General features: G+C 41.7%; 1 protein-coding gene across 1 annotated transcript; it reads right to left on the bottom strand.

Annotated features, from left to right (window-relative positions):
• Positions 1 to 2,325: 2,325 nt before the first annotated feature.
• Positions 2,326 to 14,334, bottom strand: rhag (Rh associated glycoprotein). The gene is made up of 10 exons (XM_080860704.1): positions 14,076 to 14,334; positions 8,639 to 8,822; positions 8,193 to 8,343; positions 7,685 to 7,832; positions 6,894 to 7,060; positions 6,415 to 6,552; positions 5,897 to 6,018; positions 5,119 to 5,192; positions 4,751 to 4,824; positions 2,326 to 4,281 (listed from the first exon to the last, which is right to left on the bottom strand). The coding sequence occupies exons 1-10, from the start codon at positions 14,257 to 14,259 to the stop codon at positions 4,207 to 4,209; spliced, it is 1,317 nt and encodes a 438-aa protein (XP_080716830.1). The 5' UTR covers positions 14,260 to 14,334; the 3' UTR covers positions 2,326 to 4,206.
• Between the last annotated feature and the right edge of the window lie 425 nt (positions 14,335 to 14,759).

Raw genomic sequence — 14,759 nt, 5'->3', positions numbered from 1 at the left:
CGTCTTTAAGATATTTAACTTTTAGGACTTAACATAAATAAAATGACAAAACCAAACAAAGTGACATACAAATGGTTTGTGCACAAACGTTAATTTTACCCACACACACATGCACAAACAATTCCAAGCATTTTTGAGTCATTTGGATGTTGACGGGGTGCTGCGTCACCTACTTCCAAAAAATTAAAAGTTAAATTATATAAAAACGAAGCACAAACGATTCCAACCATTTTCGAGTCATTTGGATGTTGAGGGGGTGCTGAGTAGCCTATGGTCAATTAAGGTCACAAAGTTAAATAGGCTATCTTAAAGGCGGTTTGTGCACAAACGCTCATTTTGCCTGCACAATCGAAGGCCTACCAGAAAACAGTGGAAAAGAGGCATATATCTGTATGGTTAAATGTGTCAGATAAGAGATGAGAATCCTGACATGTCTTTGCCCCTTCAATACAAATAAAAACTTACTACCCAGTGGAATCTATTGATGATCAAATGTATTACATTGGTGGGACAAAATGTAACAAAATATAAGACTTCTCAAGCTTGGCCGGACCATAACATCTGAAATGCACACTTTTTTTTATAACGTTGGCAGGATTTTTACGTTGGTGGGAAGTTATTACGTTGGTGGGTGTTACACTTCCCACCAACGTAATAATTTCCTGCCAACGTAATAAGTATTACGCTGGCAGGAAGCTGTGTATTACGTTGGCAGGAGGCAAGAATTATTACGTTGGCAGGAAATTATTACGTTGGCCGGGCTATTACGTCTGAAATGCACACTTTTTTATTACGTTGGCAGGGTTATTACGTTGGTGGGAAGTTATTACGTTGGTGGGTGTTACAATGACTTCAGAACACTTTGATTGCTCCTTACTTCGGCAAAGGCGATGAGGTGAGAAATGTGATGTGGCTGACAGCATGCCAATGATGTCTTTCTTAGCGCTTTCATACCTTTGCACTTTGAAAGCAACAGACTGGAGGACATGAGGGAGACGGGACATCCCCAATATGACAAAAAACTGAGAGCGGTGAATAGACCTCTTGGTGGAATGATTTAAACCAGTGGTTCTCAAACTGTGGTACGTGTACTCAGGAAGTTTTACCATTTGTTATGACTAGGATATTAATCTTTAAATATATTTAAAAATCATTTAAACAACTAGATCCCTATAATTTAAGTTTGTTATTTATCTGAGACATGCTTATTCTCCCGATCAGGCATTACAGGTAATAACACGTGGTTCCTATCGCGCGGCATGCTACCGAAGGTTAATGATAGTTACAATGGTGGTACAAATATTTTCTGAGGTGGTACTCTAACTTACTTAAACTATATAAATCAGAAGCACAAAACACTGCCAACAATGGCAACAGCCTTAACTCATTACAGTGGTAATTATCAGGTAAATCTCCAAACATGGCAATGGTCCTTTCAATTAAAATAATTATTCTTAGCATTTTGAAGACCCATATAAAGTTAAGTATACTGAAATAGAAACATTTTTAAGCCAGGAGGGGGTTACACAGCTGTATGATCATGACTTTAAAAAGTTCAAACCTGATTCAGCTATGATTTGCCAAAGCATCAGGGCCTTATGTGAAAGAACTACTGGTGTCGTTTTATTTCACCATTTTTATGTTAGGTCATTTTTAATGTCAGGTGCAGTAAGGGTTCAATATGTAGATTTGTTTTCAGAAAAGCAATGTGAGGCCATCAAAACTAAAAATTACTTTTTTAGTTTTTGTTTCCAGCATGGAAAACACATTTCTTTTATCATTTCAAGGCTCTACATAGGAACTACAGTACTTTGGCTAAGTCGTATGTGTTTGTATATCAACCCATTCCCACTCACAGTGTTTGTTTTTATGGGTGTCCGAGGCAGCCTGTTGTGGCCTGAGAAAACTCAGATGTGTTCATGTGCCACTGTGGAGTCAGTTGTATTTCCTCCATTTGGACACTAGATGAAGCCAGTGTGCTGATAGTTACCTGATATTCACTGCAGGCCCTCCATTTAGTGGGGCATATGTATGTAGCATGCATGTTTATGTCACCATTACTAATATCACTAGTGAGGAAAGTATTGACTGCTCAATTCTATTGAATGTTATTTGTCAATTAATTTGAATGAAAGGTTGAAGTACTATTGTACTGTGTTCTGAGATGTCGGCATACATCATCTACATGTCTCACTTTTAGGTTTAAGTGACCAAACTTTCTGTGCTTTAGTATTTGTATCGATTATGTGATTTCTTCATATTCACCTCAGTGTCAATCATTATCATTTCTATACATTTTAAAGGAGAAAGACAAAGGCATTTAAATATTGTATAAAAGCAAATTTATAAATGACAGTATCCGTATTCAATACATTGTACAAAGTGTGGTACATTTGAATCTCATTTGAACATAAACATTTATGGCCAATCCTTCAAAAAATAAAGTTAAACCTTGCTGGTGCACTACGCTTTTCCTCTAAGACAGAAGTTCACTATGCTAACATATACTGTTACATCTGCAAAGCTAAATACCTAAAGTCTAATCTATCCGTAGTCTGTTCACTTTCTCCCTGTTCTCCACTGAGGGTCTATGGCCTTTGTGTTTACCACTACTTCCTTCTCCTCACTGCACTTCAGTCTCCATACTTTGCTGTTACTTGTACAGAGTAAGTTTAATTGATGCAGTACATTAAACCATTGATGTAAGAACAGAATGCCCCAGTACTAGTAGAGTACTCAGAAGAGATGCGGGGAAGACTAGAAGCAGACTATATCGTTATGTATACAATCATGCTGTACATGCTGTACAAAAAAAAAGATTTAAACAAAAGAAACTGAGGAAACAAACAAATAAAAGACAAACAACACAAGCGTGTGAACGGCTAATAGCTGTGTGTATCTATCCTAGCATGCAGCCTGTTTTTATCTGAGGTGAGAGGCCTGAGGCCAGACAACAGCAGGCCCTTTGGCTCCAGTGTGAGTGCCTGTCCCAGTAAAATAAGTAAGTATATTTAAGCTGTGCTATTTTGGAACAACTGCATGCATAACATTGTGGAGAGAATATCAGAAATAATTTGGAGCATTAACAAGTCATTAACCAGTTTGGAACATAGTAGGGTGTACTACTAAAAAAGAAAGTACATAATATTTCTATTTCATTTTCAATACAAGACAGTTGTTCCAAAATACCGCAACAGAAGAATATTCATTTTTTTACCAGGCTAATCTTGCCTCTGAGGACCAGCCGCAAGAATAATGTTTGTGTTATTGAGCGAGAGCTGCTGGACTAAAGACCAACACGCCCCTACCTCACTTTATCCTGAGTAATCCGTCATACATTCTCAGAAAAAGAACTGGTGATGCCCCGAACCCTTAAAGGTTCTTCTGCTAGTCTTCACAGGACAACTTTTAAAAAGTTGTGTTTGGAATGATCAGGGCAACAACCTGTTAATGGCGTCCATAAGGAAACCTTATCTGAGAGTGTAGAAAAGCTTATTGCAAATGAAAAAATAAATCCATGAGTGCCCTAATATATGTGTTGTTATGTACATGTATGGAAATTGATTGCGCACACCCCACTCCTAATCACCAGCCATACACAGAATAGCATTCTGTGTTGTGGAATGTTTTCACACAGAATGTTCTCGCTATTGTCGTAATTGTCATAGCTCCTTTGCTTCATTTTATATTCAATAAAGGTTGAAGGTGAGAGTAACATTCCTCCTGATTACTTTTAGCTTAAAAGAAAATTAGATGCGGCTTTGCCTGGCATAAACTGTCCAAATTGCAACATTAAAGATGTGGGGTACATAACAAAAAATACATGCATCTTACTGTCCGATCTCTTGAGAATATCTCAGTGATTACATTCAGTAGATGCTCTTTTAAAGCATATCCACCCGGCCACAAAACTCTGTAAGTTTCAATGTGGCAAAAGTAGCACTGAAGCACTGGCAATGTGAATTGTAATTAATGGTTGCCAATGTTTTTTAACTTTTGATATTGGTTTGAAGTCCATTATATCCAGCCAGTGCATCATTATACAATTTGAATGAAAAAACTAAAAGCGTGGCTCAAAAACCCAGTTAACATCTCAAATTAGTCCGAATTTCTATTCCTACTGTCACAAAATTCTCCTGGTGCCTCTCTAATGCCTAACTCACAACCATGAAGTGTGTGATAGCTGCACTCAAGCCAGGTTTGACCCTAAGCCTCTGTCTTGTTTTTGGAATGATCTCCGTGGGCCAGACTCTCCTCGTTCTCTTCCTCCTCCTCGGGAACCTGTAGAGAAATCACCAGATGATGGGACTGTCTACTCACAGAGATGAAAGGTGGACAGACGGGATGTGAGGTCTAGTTTGGCATGTTCCTCAATATCATAACTTATGATGGGACTTGTATGTATTTGATATTCATTTAATTTGATGAAGTCATCAATCTGGCATTATTTGATTATGTATTAAGTTTTATAAATTATACTAAGTCAAGTATCACAAACATTATTTTATTTCATTTTGTGTGATCGATCATAGCTGATGAGTCATGGCAGCAATGACCGCTGCCCATTGCTTTATACTGTGTTTAAGGATTCATGGTTTTGAAAGTGAAAGTAGCATAGTACTAGGATAATATACAGAGAGCTCATATTACAGGACAAAAGTCACAAGCTTGATGTCTGTGATACACCATGCCATTTCACTAATGTTATCCTAGGAGGATAAAACATTTGTCGTTTAGGCAATACACTCACCTCCCAGTAGAGGGAGTCATCAAAGCAATTCTGGTCTGGTGGCTGACTCCAGATTGGAAGCTTCAAGATAAAGCCTGTTATGAAGGGATTTAGAAGGGTTAAATAGTATTTGTTATTATATTATGTGTCTCTAGTTTTGCAATAATTTAAGATTTCATGTATTTTATGTGTGTACACACAATGTCCTGTCATGAGTCCAAATAAATTAATCAAATGCTTTTAGACAATAGCCAATACAAATAAACACTTGCATGCATCCCTTAATAGAATTAAACAAAATGGTATGATGACAAACAATAAAATTCACACAACAGTAATGAACAGGCTTTGATAGGTTATTATGAGGAGTAAGAGGACCTTCAACCCACCTGTGATGGCACCACCTACAAGGGCAATGCCCAGAGAACAGGCCAGGCCTGCAGCCTGCTTGGTGGCATCCGTACTGATTACAGGAGACATGCAAACGGACTGGATTAGAATTAAATACATCCAAGATCATGAACCAGATACCTGGTCTAAACGTGCAGTCTAAGTAAGAGACAAATACTTGAACTAGACTGTGAAGATGATTACTTAATCAGATATATCTAAAGTCCTCATTAAAGCGGAAACATGGCTTTCATCTCCTGGGGTGCATAAATCTGGATTGGTGGGTGGATGAGTGTTTAAGTCCTGTTGGAGACCCATTATAGTCATGCCTTAGACTGGCAGATAAACTGGCAAGGCTAGTTTAGGCCCACTGGGTGACATTGATGCAGAAACCACATAATGTGTTCAAATATCTCCCTGTTACGTGGCACGTGCAATATTATCTAGTGCATTAGTCTTGCTCTGTTTATCTGCTGAGAATACAATTGTATAGTCACAGTGCCTGTGTTTAAGACTAACCCTCCACATACTCATATTCACTCTCTTGGTATTGCTTGTAGCATTAAGCATCTTGATTTACGTTGGAACCTTTGAGAAATTTGGCTTATGTTTGTATTTCAAAGGCTCAGGCTTATGCACGGTTTTAATATTAATTATCCAAATCCCTTTACTGAACATAAATATGCACACATAATCATGAGCCAAGAAACCATTACACAACCTCACAGCTTCTCAGCCTAAACATTGTTGTAGTGTTGTCTCTGAGCTCAGTCCCACCTCTCCAGCTTGCCGAGAGCAGCTGCCACGATTCCAGCCAGACCCCCCAGGACGCCGGGCATGCCGTGCAGGTTGTGGACCCCGCAGGTGTCCTGGATCCCCAGGTTAGATGCCAGGATGGGCTAAAGGGCAAATAAGATGAGATGAAGGAAGAGTTTGAGGATTCCCACTGACAGTGCATGTTCTATGACAGTGCATGTTCTTCCGGGTCAAGTTGCTCCCCAAAAATACCGTGTCTGGCTAGCCTGAGTGTGAACGAGAGTATAACATTTGCCAATGCATGAATGGTTGTTTGTGTCTGATATTTGTGAAGTGAGGAAGAGCGATGTAATGATGCAGTATAAATTGGCAGCAATATTCATTGAAATGGGCCAGACTGTGCACTAGTGTGACTATGCCAAATGGGTCTGAGAGTGTTATACTAATCATGGTTTCTGCTGTCCATTATGTTGTGAATGGATGCCGTTGTGTTGGATCACCCTAACAGGCATACGTCTTGGGACCTGTGTCAGACTCACAGTGAGGAACTTGAAGCCGAGGGTGGAGATGATGCCGGCCAGGGTTCCAATGATCATGGCACCAAATGGGCCAATGGCCATGTTGGCGCAGGTTCCCACGGCAACCCCTCCGGCAAGGGTGGCATTCTGAATGTGCACCTGGACAAGAGATAGACACAGCAGAAAGAGATCAATTAAAGAGAAGCGATGGTACAACTGGGAATACTAAACTGTGAGTAACTGTAGATAAAGAATGGTCTACCGCAGAACTGAATATCATAGTAATAAACTTTAATTGCAGTTTTAAAAAACTAACAATGATTATTTGTTCACAAATATTCAGTACGCACTCTCATTTGTGGGTATTTAATATTAAATAGTTACAAACTAGGACAACTGGAGTGATTTCATACAAACGTTACAAAATAGTACACTGGATATGTCTTAGCATATATGCTATATCATTGAGTTTGCTGATGGTTTTGTAAAGCAAGGCTCACCATGTCGAGTTTACCCTTATGCTCAACCAGACTGGAGGTGGCATAGGCGGACAGAGCACACGCGGCCAGGGAAAAGTAGGTGTTGGTGACGGCCATGAGCTGAGGCATCCCTTTGTCAGCAATGGCCGAGTTGAAACTTGGCCAGAACATCCACAGGAAAACCGTACCTGCAAGGATCAAACAATTCATCTCCTGTTGGTTGGCTGGTTGGTGTCATGCATGCCAACATTGGTCCTCCCCAGGTGAAGCGCCAGAGAAGTATAGCTCATGATGATCTTGAGCTGAACTGGTTATGATACATGCTTCATGCTTCTAATGAAATTCATGGGTTCATTTCACAAGTGTGAATGAAATGTGTTCTGACATGGTGGGAAATGTTTTAAATTATGTAATTGTGTTAAATTCAACAACCACTAGGGGGAACTATTGTCTATGACTTGAGTCTCGTCTGTCTGTGTTCTCAAATAACTTTTGTGGAATAGCAGGATATAGTGTGAGTCTGTGTTTCTATAACTGCTAGATATTGAATATGCAACAGGGCAGCATTAATATACCTATTTGGGCAGATCTTAGACAGGCTGATGTAAGACTGTGGTTCACTTGGCACACACATAAGAGGATCATGACAGTGGAGATACACTGTTGGTGGACGGCCCAATATGAAATTGTGAACCCCATTGCCCTGTGACCTAGACTGGGGTGGGACACTCTCTTCACCAGAGCCATGTCCCTTTGAACTGCATTACAAGTTAAAGAGGGCAGATAAAACGGTGAGCATCCATCACACATACCGATCATGGCGAACAGGTCAGAGTGGTAGACAGAGCCGTCGTTCTCGTGACCGTTCCTCAGAGCAGGGCGGTACAGCATGCGGGCCACAGCCAGGCCAAAGTAGGCACCGAAGGCATGGATGGTCATAGACGCTCCGATATCAGAGGCCTGAGAGGGAAGGAGAGAGCGAGAGAAGGGGATGGGAAAAAAGAGAGCCAGAGAAGATGAATTATATAAGGGCAAAGAAGAAAAATGGCACAAGGAAAGTTTATTTACAGTTTATAATAAATAAAAAGATAGTCTTCAACCAGACACTCATTCACCCTTTGAATATTCTGGTAGGAAATAATCCCAGTGAGCTGGGAGAAATAGGCCATAAGAGCCAGTGCAGTTTATCGGTCGCCTGGCTACTTCAAATTGCAATTGAATTACTCAACTCTAATAGCTGTTGGAAACAAATGGTTTACAAACATACAAAACACCATACATACAGAAAACATACAAGACAGAAAATGTAATGTTACTCACTCCCAGAATTCCCACAACGATGTGCTCGTTGATGCAGAAGGTCGTGATCTCCAGCAGAGTCATGATGAGGAGCTGGACAGGACTGGTTTTCCCTAAGACGGCTCCAAAGGAGATGAGCACAGTGGCCGTGCTGAAGTCAGCGTTGATCATACTACACGTGACGAAAAAGAAGAAGGAGATGATGAAGAAGGAGAAGATAGATAGCAAAATGAAGCATTATGAAGGGAATAAGCGCACATATGAAAATCATACCTGTGCGTGAGGTCTTTAACACTTTTAATTTTGTTTTGTTTTACACTTACTGGTAAATGGTGCAAATGAATCTTGTGAAATAGCGCAATTAGCTGAACCTTACTGTTAAAGGGTGCAAGTTAATATTGTTAAATAGTGTAATAACCTGAACCTTTTTAGGGAATGACAGTGATGCTGATTGAGATCTCACTTACTGGAGGATGCCAACTTTGATCTTGCCGTCGTCCATGTGCCAGACGTTCTGCAGCAGCAGGCCCCACTGGAGGCCGAAGGCGGCCAGCAGCAGGTTGATGCCCACACTGCTAAAGCCATAGCGCTTCAGGAAGGTCATCAGGAAGCCAAAGCCGATGAAGATCATCACATGGACATCCTGAAACACTGTGAAACAGCAGGGAGGATTGGTGAGAATTGGTGGGAGAGTCACATCACTGGGAAAATAAAGGTCCTTTTTGCAAACATTAAAACACAAAACATGTAACACCCTTTAAAGTGCATTAATGGGACTGTCAATTGGATGCAGACTCTCTTAACTCCTTCTTACTCTGAGGGTATGTGGTGGTCTTCATTTATACCAGACCTCGATACTCAACTATACTTAGCAAACCTCCAAAATACCCCCCAAAAAATAGGATTTAAAATGTAATGCCAGTTCTGCTTTCAAGTGTGATCTACACTATTTCTATACAGAGCATGAGTGACTAGGAGTAGACACATGTAGTAATGCTATCTTTTGTCATATTCACAGATGATCTAATGTCATATCAGCCAGTTATAACCATTGCTGCGTTTGTTTCATTATTGGCAAATGATCATTTGTGTGCATTTGCATGGTTAATTAAACCATTGAAATGTGTGAAATGTGCCTCTAAATTAGGTTTGGATTAAGGATGCCTGTTGTTTGACCCTTAATGGACTCCTTAAAGTCCTACCTTTTCTCAGAGCTCAGACATTGCAAATAGCCTTTACTTGTCAAGGATCTGATAAATCCAATTAGATGAGTGGTGGACAATGGCGTTAATGTCTTTGCTAACCCCCTGGTTTGTACTGCACTGCTGGTAATCTATTCAGTTCGTTCACATGAAACCAATAAAAGTAAACCTATTAGAAGGACAGTGAATGGCATCGTTAGCAGACTTCTGTTGAGAGTGAGTGTGAAAGAAAAACCTTTCCGAGGAGGTTTAGACAACAGTAAAACATCACTTCATCGCAACGCATGCCCATCTGTATGAAATAAAAGTGCTCCACCACGTGCATAGCACTGCTGTGTGTTAACTCAGACCTGGTTAGAGACATCTGCAATCATACTGTCTTAGACAGGTGACATTTAAGACATGGAGAGAGGAACACTTTGTATCTGTAATTCTCTAACTGTACAGTGCTTACAATCTATGGATCCATGTCTTTACATTACGTAAAGAGGAAGGCTGTAGTGTGAAAGCCTTCGCCACGCCTCGACTGAAAGCAATAACATACAAACTCAGTCAGAAGAGGATATGGAAGGAGCTGGAGTCCAAACACTGGAGCCAGCCAGAGGCACTGAGCACTTAGGGCCCCATCAAAGCGTTTGGGCTCTTTCCACAGACAGCAGGATGCAAGGCTCAATCAGCAGTCACAGATTGGGATCAGGGGCCTGCGAGATCCATAATGATGGGGCATGTATGTGTGTGTGCATTGTGTGTGTGTGTGTGTGTGTGTGTGTGTGTGTGTGTGTGTGTGTGTTCATGTGTACATGTATATGTGTTTGTGTGTGTGTGTTGTGTGTGTGTACAGGTAGATACTTAAAGTAGGATGTAGGGGCTACTCTTCCCAAGAGGCAATGGGTGAGACAGCTAAGAGCTAATCTGTTTTGGAGCTGGAGAGAGGGCCCCATCAGTCACTTGAAGTTCTGGCAACCACAAAGGTTTTGGATCAGATTAAGGTGTGTCCAGGATTTTACAGGGACATGGAGGAAACAGGTAAAGCCCTAAACCCATTAGTCTCCCTGCAGTCGGTGCCTTTGAAGGCATCTGGAAAACCCATCAAGGTATGACTGCACTAGGAGAACAATCGTATCGGATGGTTTCCAGGTTGACCCCCCCATTGTTGGGATCAGTGCGGTCGGGTCGAGGTATGGAAATTGTCAGCATGAGGTAAGAAGAGGCAAACGCCCTTCAAATCAGAATTAAATTTTAAAAGCTGGAAGAAAAGAGTTATATCCAATCATGTCTCCAATGGGAGATTTCTGTGCGTGTGCTTGTGTGTGAGTGTGTGTGTGCGTGTGTGTGTGTGTGCATGTATGTGTATGTGTGTCTATGTGCGTGTGTGTTTCTGTGTGCATGTGTGTGTCTGTGTCCACGTGTGTGTGTGTGTGCGAGTGCGTGCGTGTCCATGTGCGTGTGCGTGTGCATGTGCATGTGCGTGTACGAGTGCGTGCGTGTGCGAGTGCGTGCGTGTGCGTACGTATGTGAGTACATGTGGTTCCACGATGAATAGTGTATGTTTATATGCTTAGGTTCGGGCTCCATGCAGTACCCTATCTCTTTCTCATCATCCTGGGACATCTTCCTCTCCATGGGGAATCACCAGCGGAGCGGAGTGCCTATGGAGCGGCGATAGAGACTCAGCCTAAACAGGAAGGAGGGATCCTCTAAACAGATACAGCAGGCGCTGCCACAACTGCCAACATTGACAAATTACTGCTTTATCACAAGCAGCTCTTATGCAACCCCTGTGGCAACGTTGGAGCATTTCGATTTTGTGAGGCGATGTGAGAAATTCACTCAATTCACTCAATGTCGCATGTTTTTGAGATTTACAGTCTCATACCATACTGTCTCATACCATACCATATATTTACTGTCTCATACCATAGTGTGCTGTTATGGCACTTTCTCTCACACCAGACCTAGGACCCAGGACAGATATAGATTTTCTCTGCCAGGTGGTTTCAAAGGAGCCGACCTGTAAACGTTATCTTTATCTAGTCCTTCACTTTTGACCTGACCTGCTGTACTACTGTTTGATCAACCCCATGACAGCATTAGTCGAACCAGCAGAGACAAGGGGAGGTAGGGGGGTCATCAGTGTTTGGGGTGGGGGGATACCTAAGCTAGCATTATTTAGCTTCCCACAGAGAAGGAATTCCTAGTCATCATCTTACCATACTGCTACCGGCTATGCCTATTTGGGGAATTGGCTCAACTGTCCCACAATTCCAGCGAGACAATTTAGAAACGCTGGGGAATACAAATCAATTGGCCGTAACGGGCAGGCATACATGCACAAAGAGTGGGCATAGTTCATTAAATAGCTGACATACTCCATGTTCAATGGGCTGGATGGATCACAGGTTGTGTTGGTGTTGGGTGGTTTCCCATGCAGCCAATGTATTCAGGCGATTTATTGCTTCTGGTTGTTCCTATTGCACTTCCTTGGTTCCAGTCATCAAACAATTAAATCAAGGTTCCATCTTTGTGAGCCTTAATTGCAATGAGGCGTGACACCATCAAATAACCTATGAAGTTTTTAAAACGTTTTGTTTTTTTTTGCTCGTTTTCGTTTGGTTTGATTGTTTGTTTTAATCTTTAGAACAACCCAATTACAATCTCTCTACACTCATTTCTCCCCTGAGAAAAATCGGGACATTTTTCTCCCTTATTTTTTTCGCTGTCTTCATTCACTGCCTTCCATATATTGTCTTTTCTTTGAAGTAGTAATTGCTGCAGTCTGGAATGCTGTGTGTAGATTGCCGATACCCATGCACGGCATGGCATGCCACAAAAAATTCCCACAATCTCTCTGTGGTGCTATATTTGTTTTTCCTTGTCTGTACCATGTTACATGTTTACCAAGGGTCAAAGGCAAGCAAGATCCTGAGACCAGACAAAAAGAAACCTAGTTAGAAGTCAGCGTAAGAAGATAGATAAAAGATACACACACATACACACACACACACACACACACATACACACATGCATAAATACATATATGCATACATACTACATACATTCATACATTTATACCCACACACACACACACACACACACACACACACACACACACACACACACACACACACACACACACAAACACTCGCGCACACACACACACACACACACACACACACACACACACACACACACACACACACACACACACACACACACACACACACACACACACACACACACCAAGCTATAATCACACACTTATGCAATTATGCATGGAATTGCCTAAGTTGATTAACATATAGATCAATGAGCCTTTGTGCAAACCATACTCTCTTTATCGATGAAGAAGGCACAGCAAAATACTTCTATTCAGCCAACCATGTCGAGGACAGAAGTTGTGTATTGGCTTATTTTACTGAGCATCTCTATCAACCCATACCTGATGGCAACAGATTAACCCCTTAACAAAAAATACTGATCAAAACAAATATAACTACCAGCTGTCTCTCTGTCATACATGTTTTTTCACACTGCTATAAGCCAAACGTTTCCAGTTTGAAATATTGGAAAAAAGATTAGCTCATTTCAAGTAACTTGTCTTCTCCCACACCACCCCAGCATCAGCTCCTGGCCAAACTACAGCCCACGCTACCATTCATTTACTGCGATAAAGATGAAGAATCAGTTTAAGACCAAACTAGCAGATACACCATTTCCACTGGAGAGGGTGATGTTAAACCAAAAAAATAAATACATAGTCCATTTTTTTATTGCCCCATGCAATGCAGTTATTTTCATGTGGGATCCACAGATATGAGAGGACTGCAGTTGCAGCTGGGCGGAGACCCAAGACCCTGCGAATTGGCAAGAGAGATAACACTATGGTGAAAGTTTATATACTTTCAAAGTTAAGTGAAATACTTTCCTCTGTGCCCTGACCAATCAATCTTTTTTTCTTGTATTCTACTCCTTTCCTTGTTCCTTTCTTTCCCCCTCTCACTCTCATGTTTTAGGATCCTTCCTTGTTGAAGTGTTTAAAGGCATTTTAATGACCTTGATATAGGATTATAGACGTCCTTAAACAGCCCTCAGCAGCTCCTAATTAAAGTGTATCTCATCTTTAAGTAAGTCCCCACTTAGCCACACACTCAAAACACAAACACACACAAATACACACGCATGTGCACGCACACACACACACACACATGCACACATGTGCATGCACACAAGCGCTTCCATATGGTTTGATCAGTCACATACATCATCCCATGTCTTGTGGTAGGTCACACAATCATCTACTCAAGCAAAGCAAAGGCCATTTACATCACTGCACTTTATTAAAGATCAGGTGATGCTCTTCCACATCTGATCAACATGTAATTTTTTTACAACTTGTTTAATTCCAGTACAGCATCCCCACATTCCTGTAACCCAAAGGCCAGTTTCCGCATCTCTCACCAAAAAAAGGGATGAAATTATTGATCGATGCACAAACATCTCTAGACACACTCGTTGCTTGGATGGCACACCATAGAATCTCACTACCACACCTCTTCTAGTGAACTTACTCACAAAAGTAGGAGACACTCCAAACAGAAGTTAAAGTTGTGTGCAAAAAAAACCTCTTGAAGACACACCTTTGTGAAGCCGGGGTGACCCTTCATGGTCTAAGTTGCACTAGGAGATGAGTGTTTCTACTTACTGGGGTACAGTGCCAGAGGGTCCTCCTCGTGCGCGGGTTCCGTCTTATTGTCGTCATGGTGACCATGTGAGGACTTGCCATCATCATAAACCACAAACACGGCATAGAGGATGATGGTGAGAATCTCCAGGGTAAACGCGATGATGGGGAACTTGAACCTCATGTTGGTGGCGTACGCTGGCATAGTCAGTCCTTTCCTTCCCTCTCTGGGTTATCTCCCTGTCTCTCTCAGTCTGTCTGGCACTCTCAAGCGCTATCTGTCCTCAGTCAGGGGCCGGGGGTGGTGCGACAGGGGGGGCTGAGGCACAGGGGCCTGGTTTTAAGAGCAGTGCAGATTCTGACATGGGCCAATAGAAGCCAAGAGAGGCGCAGGCCAGATGGTCACACCCCTCCTGCACTTTGCTTGTGGGGATGGGTTTCCCTCTCTGTTGCTTTCTCTTACTCTCTCTCTCTCTCTCTCTCTCTCTCGCTCTCTCTGTGTCACTTCCCCCTGTATACTCTCTTTGCATGGGTTACTTACTAGCCTGTGGGTGCTTCAGCAAAGAGGTTATATGGCAACCAATTTTACATTAAGTGCCTTTATTACAGAGTAAGGCTAGTCAAGTTTGTTTACATAGTACAATTCATCCACTTTGTTGATTGACTAAAGTCAAAGCTTTACGAATGAGAAGATATAAGAACATA

This window comes from Sprattus sprattus (genome assembly GCF_963457725.1).
Source record: "Sprattus sprattus genome assembly, chromosome: 2".
In the NCBI taxonomy this organism is placed as follows: Eukaryota; Metazoa; Chordata; class Actinopteri; order Clupeiformes; family Clupeidae; genus Sprattus; species Sprattus sprattus.
This window is presented reverse-complemented; position numbering and strand designations above follow the sequence as displayed.

Coding starts and splice junctions, on each gene's coding strand:
- rhag (XM_080860704.1), bottom strand. CDS start 14,259: ATGCCAGCGTACGCCACCAACATGAGGTTCAAGTTCCCCATCATCGCG. Junction 7,061..7,684: donor TGACCTGTTCGCCATGATCG/GTATGTGTGATG, acceptor TGATCCTTGCAG/GTACGGTTTTCCTGTGGATG. Junction 6,019..6,414: donor TCGGCTTCAAGTTCCTCACT/GTGAGTCTGACA, acceptor TTTGCCCTTTAG/CCCATCCTGGCATCTAACCT.